Source organism: Saccopteryx bilineata, chromosome 7 (genome assembly GCF_036850765.1).
Source record: "Saccopteryx bilineata isolate mSacBil1 chromosome 7, mSacBil1_pri_phased_curated, whole genome shotgun sequence".
Lineage (NCBI taxonomy): Eukaryota > Metazoa > Chordata > Mammalia > Chiroptera > Emballonuridae > Saccopteryx > Saccopteryx bilineata.
The window spans coordinates 56,132,113-56,138,112 of record NC_089496.1 but is presented as its reverse complement, the minus strand read 5'-3'; the positions used below and the strand labels follow the sequence as shown (position 1 = coordinate 56,138,112).

The 6,000-nt window shown below is 57.3% G+C and overlaps 1 protein-coding gene across 5 annotated transcripts in view; it reads left to right on the top strand.

The window, feature by feature from the left end:
- Positions 1-6,000, top strand: part of IKZF1 (IKAROS family zinc finger 1) — a 107,230-nt gene that overhangs the window by 63,175 nt on the left and 38,055 nt on the right. Inside the window, exon 4 of one of the 5 annotated variants that reach the window (XM_066238636.1) lies at positions 2,123-2,182. The exons of the other annotated variants lie outside the window; for them this stretch is intronic. Coding sequence (XP_066094733.1) covers positions 2,123-2,182 — 60 coding nt within the window. The remainder of the gene's footprint in view (positions 1-2,122; positions 2,183-6,000) is intronic. 5 annotated transcript variants of the gene reach the window in all.

Below are 6,000 nucleotides of genomic sequence, written 5' to 3'. Positions count from 1 at the left end.
CCGGGACGGTAGACGGGCTCGGTAGCTACAGCTATGTTTTGTTTCTTAGACTTTTTTGTTGTAATTTTTAGAGACTCGAGTATTAAGGACAAAAACTTCAGAGTTAATTGGAATGACACTAGGCAAACAAACCGACTCTCTTGAAGAGGGTTCGCACTCGGCATCTAACAGAAGCGTTTGACACCCGTCGGTCGTGGTCAATGGTCCTGGGCCCCCTGGAAGCGTCCAGACAACATTGGGTACATAGTTCAAGGTTTACGCTTGGACTGCCCGGGACCCACCCCCAGTCTGCATTTCTCTCGGGGTTGGGAGTTCCCAGATACATTGTATCAGCTCTCAAACCCTCACCCCCCAACCCCCACCCCCACCCCGCGGCTCCAGTCCAGCAGTGACCATGAGCTCACCCCTTCTAGACTCAGCATCACACACAAGCCAGGGCCTCGGGGCTGGAGGGATGTGTGAGGACCCTGACTTCCACCTCAAGCCCTGGAACCTGCCTGCAGACTGTGTGTCAGAGGGTTTTATACCCGTTTTGAATCATATCACGCGGTGTGATGTCCTCGTTTTAAAGGGAAGTACTTACCTTAAAACATCTTTGCCTTCCCCCCGCATCCCCCTGTCATCTGAGATGGCTGTGTGTCCAGGACAGAGAGCCACGGAGGTTCAGGAAGTTGTGTAAAGGGTTAGAGCTCCATGACAATGACCAATCGCCCAGGCCACGGGCAGTCAGCACCCCACCGATGACCGCCCATCGGCCATCGAGCATGTAGGCGCCAGGCAGACCACGGGGCGACAGGTCTGTGTGACCGGATGTGTGACGGCGACTCTCTCTGTTAGATTCGGACGCCCAGGGAACAGTGTGAGGCGAGAAGGATTAAGCGTTTGTGAGGAAATGACAAAGCTGGCCAGTTCAGGCAGCAGCTTTGGAAGTGCCTCCCAGATCGTGTTTGCCTGGTATCCTGCTATTCCAATGAACTTTTCACGGGGTGGGGGTTGAGGGTCTGTGGTCAGATATGTCTGGCAAACCCGGGTTTCGGCCAGGTTCTAGAGGTCTGCTTCCTGCGGGACAGCGCATTCTGTGCTCTGCTGACTCAGCGGACTGTCCAGCAAGCTGAATGTGGCAGCTTTTCTGTGCCCTAACGGATGGTCACTGGGCTGGCGCTCTGGAGAGAGTCTCGGGGGGGGGGGGGGGGGACAAGATGGGGCTGCTGAGTCTTAAGACACAGGCACCCCTGGGGAAGCTCTGACCCACGGCACAGAACAAGAACTTGATGAGCTGAGGTGGTGATAATCCTAAGGAGGCCAGCCAATAAGGAATGTCCACAGAAATTTGGTCTCTCTTTTTGAAGTCGGGGAGATCACTAATCCTACAGCCCCCCCCCCACACACACACACCACCTTTCGGCGTGAAGCATGCCCACATCTACTCTCCTGTGGGACGCTTTCTAAGCACAAGCTGAAGGAAGAACGCTCGCTCGCATGACCAGCCGGTTCAGGAGCGCGCTGCCCTGGGGAAGATGAGTGATGATCCAGCACATGCTCGGCTAAGGGGCCAGCATCTCGGACGGGTCCGGCATCCATCTGGGTTGGGAGTTCTCAGATACATTGTATCAGCTCTCAACCCCCCACCCCCCACCCCCCACCCCCACCCCCGGGATGTCAGCAGGGGTCCGGCATCCATCGGGGTTGGGAGTTCTCAGATACATTGTATCAGCTCTCAACTCCCCACCCCCCAACCCCCACTCCCACCCTCGGGATGTCAGCACGGGTCCGGCCTCTCGGCGTTCCTAACGGTTTAGGTTACACCCCCCACCCCGAAACGTCCCACACCAGAGGCGCCTCCCAAACGTGGCCTGTGACATCATCCCGTGAGCCCCGGACCCCTGGGAACGGCGGTCCTGTTTCTGAGCAGGACCTTGACTCGTTGTTACTTCTCGCTGTCTGTCTGAGGGGCTCGTGAGGACAGACAGACAGCACGTGGGGAGAGCAAAGGCATGGTGTTGGGGCAATGACACTTTCTTTTTTTTTTTTTTTTTCAAAAGTAATGCTTTCTTTTGAACTCTTACGGCATCTGCTACACGGTATCACAACCCAGCTTTCTCTCTGTGCTTCTCTGTTGCAGTTTCATATGGGGCTGATGGCTTTAGGGATTTTCATGCAATAATTCCCAATGCTTTCTCTCGTAAGTATACACTTTTCTTCTAAAAAAAAACAAAAAAAAACAATGGAAGTGTGTGTTCATGTCATCCTCAGTTCCCATGGTGCAGACACTGTGAGTGCATGCTTTTCTCATCACGTTCCCTCCCTCATGCTCGACCTAGTGGGATCAATTAAACCTTGACCACCCTGCTCCCTAAGCTGCTACCATCAGGAACCTCACCGAACCACGCAAAGGACACTGGGACCCGTCAGGCGTCTATACAGAGGTGCCACAGAGCATTACTCTAAGCGGCAGCCGAGTAAGGAAAAAGAAAGGGGGGGGGGGGGGGTAACAGCGGTATCCCTGGAACCATTACTGTATCCGTGGAACCGTTACTGTATCCGTGCTGGTCAACCGCTTTGTTACTGACCTCTTCTCCCCTTTTACTTGAGCGGAAACAGCCCAGCCTGTGTTCAAGACCATGTTTCCCATTTTTGTAGGACGGGAGGGGGACCCAGGCTGCCCTTCGGTGGCTCCGAGGTGCTCATTTCAGAACTGAGAGGAGCCGGGGGCCCCCCAGGCTGAGCAGCACATCAGAACCCGCCGCCCCGGCGGGCCCCTCCTGATCTGAGCTGTCCGACCCCAAGCAGCAGGTGTTCATGGCTTCTTTCCTTTTTAAGTCACGGAGAGACGAGAGATGCTAAGAACATGTGAGCGACACCCTTGACGGTGTATTGTAAGGAATAGAGAGTGCTTTTTAAAAGCTGTAGAGACAGCTGACTATTCGAAGTGATGCAGGTCGGAGGTCCCCTTAGGACCGCAGTGTCGAGAGCCTGAGTTAAGTCCTCGGACAGTGCGGCATCAGAAGACAGGGTAGGCAGGCTAACAGTGTAGCAAGTATAATATAACCTAGGCTGTGACCCTGGTGCTGCCGGGAGCAGGGGAAAGACAGGTTTCTGAGCTCCTGGTTATCAGGAGCTCTTCTGATATCTTAAAGGAGCTGGTATCGGTGTCCATGCCCACGTGAGACCCCTTCTCTCGCCGCCTCGGTGGGCTGCCTTTCCGGCTTACAAGGTGACCGAGAACTTTCTCTCGCCCACGTTCCTGAGGTGCCACTTTTAAACACTCGCGCGGCACGTATTTCTGTGGGAGGGAGATGTCTGTTATCGGTGGTGTTCACGAGTGTCTATACACGGGCCTGTCTGCCTCCGTGATTGTGTAAAGCAGGGAGGCACCAGGACAGGGAACCCAAACTCATTCCGAGATGGGCAGTCCCGTTGCTGACGTGTTAAGGAGCCAGGTGCCCTTTGTGGTAAGATCGTATAACCTGAGACGGGCCTCCTGGCCTCTGAGGCCGTGTAGACAGGCTCGAGCACCTTGCAGGACCGAAGCAGGTTCCCTGCTGAGGACCTCAGTAGAGAGGAAATGTCTGCATGTAAATGGAACACGTGAGACTGGAACTTTGATAGGATGCATGATCCGTGTTGCGATGGGTTGCCTGTCTATAACATAGAGCCGACAGGGATAGTATTTCCCTCTCTCTCTTCCGCCCTCCCCCATGGGCCCAAACGGTCACTCTGCCCCCCCCCCACTGCCGTCCCCACCTGAACAGCAACCAAACTGCTCTGGGCCGACATCGCCACCCGGTGGTCATGGTGGGGAACTGCCCTCACCCCTCGGCACCCACTTTTGCTTCTTTGACGTTAGAACCGTCACCTGTTTGAGCCCCTGCACCTTCCCAGTCCCCCCGGGGTGCGCCCCTCGGTCACCGGAGGAAGTGTCAGCAGGCTTGCAACGCGCTGTCTTTCCGCACGTCCTCTTCTCTCTCTTTCCCCACCTCCTTCCCTTTTAAAGGCCTAACACGCTCAGGTAAGGATGGAAATGTTCCGAGTCACGCACGCATCTCGACCAGGAAAAGGGAAAGGAAAACCATGCACTTTAAATCAGGGCCAAACTACGGCCCGTGGGCCACATGCGGCCCCCTGAGGCCATTTATCCGGCCCCCACCGCACTTCCGGAAGGGGCACCTCTTTCATTGGTGGTCAGTGAGAGGAGCATAGTTCCCATTGAAATACTGGTCAGTTTGTTGATTTAAATTTACTTGTTCTTTATTTTAAATATTGTATTTGTTCCCATTTTGTTTTTTTACTTATAAGATATGTGCAGTGTGCATAGGGATTTGTTCATAGTTTTCTTTATAGTCCAGCCCTCCAACGGTCTGAGGGACAGTGAACTGGCCCCCTGTGTAAGAAGTTTGGGGACCCCTGCTTTAAATGGTGTCCGTTATAGTCAGTGGTTTTGTTCCCCTGGGAGACGCTGCAGCAGTTTTCATAGGCCGCTCTCGGAGGCCACCGCGTACCCCCCCCCATCTCCGCGTCTCACGGACGTGCCCTCGGTCCAGGCCCATCGCAGGGACCGTCCTTCTGTTCGGTGGCCAGCGTCTCCGGGGTGTGTCTGTCCTCCGCGTTTTCATTTAGAACACGTCGAGCTGCCGGGGCCTCCACGCGGGCCGTCACGGCCACTGTGGAACAGCTTTTCGGGAGAAAAGTGCAGCCCGGGCAGCAACCGTTTACCTGACCAGTAAACGTCCAGACAGGTGCTCAAGGGAGCCGGAGACGAAGAGGGGGCGGAACCCCCTTGTCAGGTGGGGGCTCTGCTCACTCGTGACAGCGCAGGACGCTGGGCCGCAGAGCAGGCCCGGGCCCCACTGACCTGGGGTCCCGTGGTCTCTGCAGACACTGCACTGCTGCCGCATCTGTGCAGAGTCCACCCAACGTCCGGGCGCCCCCGGTCGCTCTCGGCACCTCTGCGAATGACGTAGAAGGCCTGTGAAATAGGAACCAGAGGATTCTAACTGTTCCCCATCTCAAATAGCCTCTGGGAAGGAAAACAGCTTTGGACTCGGGGCTGAAGGCATCCGCCCTTGATCCGAGCCACGCTTGCGAAGCAAGGAGAGCGAGCTCCCACCCACCGCCTTGCGGGGTCGGCGGACAAGACGTGAAAGACAGGCTGAGCCGGGGTCCCGCAGTGAAGACACGCCCGGGCCCAGCCCGTGTTCCCGCGGTGAAGACACGCCCAGTCCCGGCCCGTGTTCCCGCGGTGAAGACACGCCCAGTCCCGGCCCGTGTTCCCGCAGTGAAGACACGCCCGGGCCCGGCCCGTGTTCCCGCGGTGAAGACACGCCCAGTCCCGGCCCGTGTTCCCGCGGTGAAGACACGCCCAGTCCCGGCCCGTGTTCCCGCGGTGAAGACACGCCCAGTCCCGGCCCGTGTTCCCGCGGTGAAGACACGCCCAGTCCTGGCCCGTGTTCCCGCGGTGAAGACACGCCCAGTCCTGGCCCGTGTTCCCGCGGTGAAGACACGCCCGGGCCCGGCCCGTGTTCCCGCGGTGAAGACACGCCCAGTCCCGGCCCGTGTTCTGTATCGATCAGTTCAGCACCTCACGGAGGTCAACGTGTCTCTGAGTGGTGGGAGATGGCGTGTCCAGCATCAGGGTTACAGTCTGACCCTGTCACGGGCAGAGGCCAGCATGTCCTGCCAGCCACACCGGGAAGTGCTGCAGGTGTGGGGGTTAGGAGGTCAGAGCAGGGTTTGGCCGGCCGGCCTGAGCCGGGTCAGTTTCCAGGCAGACAGTGCCCATACGGCAGACCCGAGTACAGTAAACGCAGTTAGGGAGACCGACTGTGTCCTTGTGGAAACTGGTCACAGTCCCCCGCGGAGGCCCTCTGGCCACTCCAAGCTGTGCTTGTCCTTTGATGGAGGCGGACAGTGGCCTGCCCAGGGCAGGGGACCCTGACCTCGAGTCAGGACCCCAGCTCTGCCCCTGGGGCTCCCTTTTCTCCCGGACATCTCACTCACCAA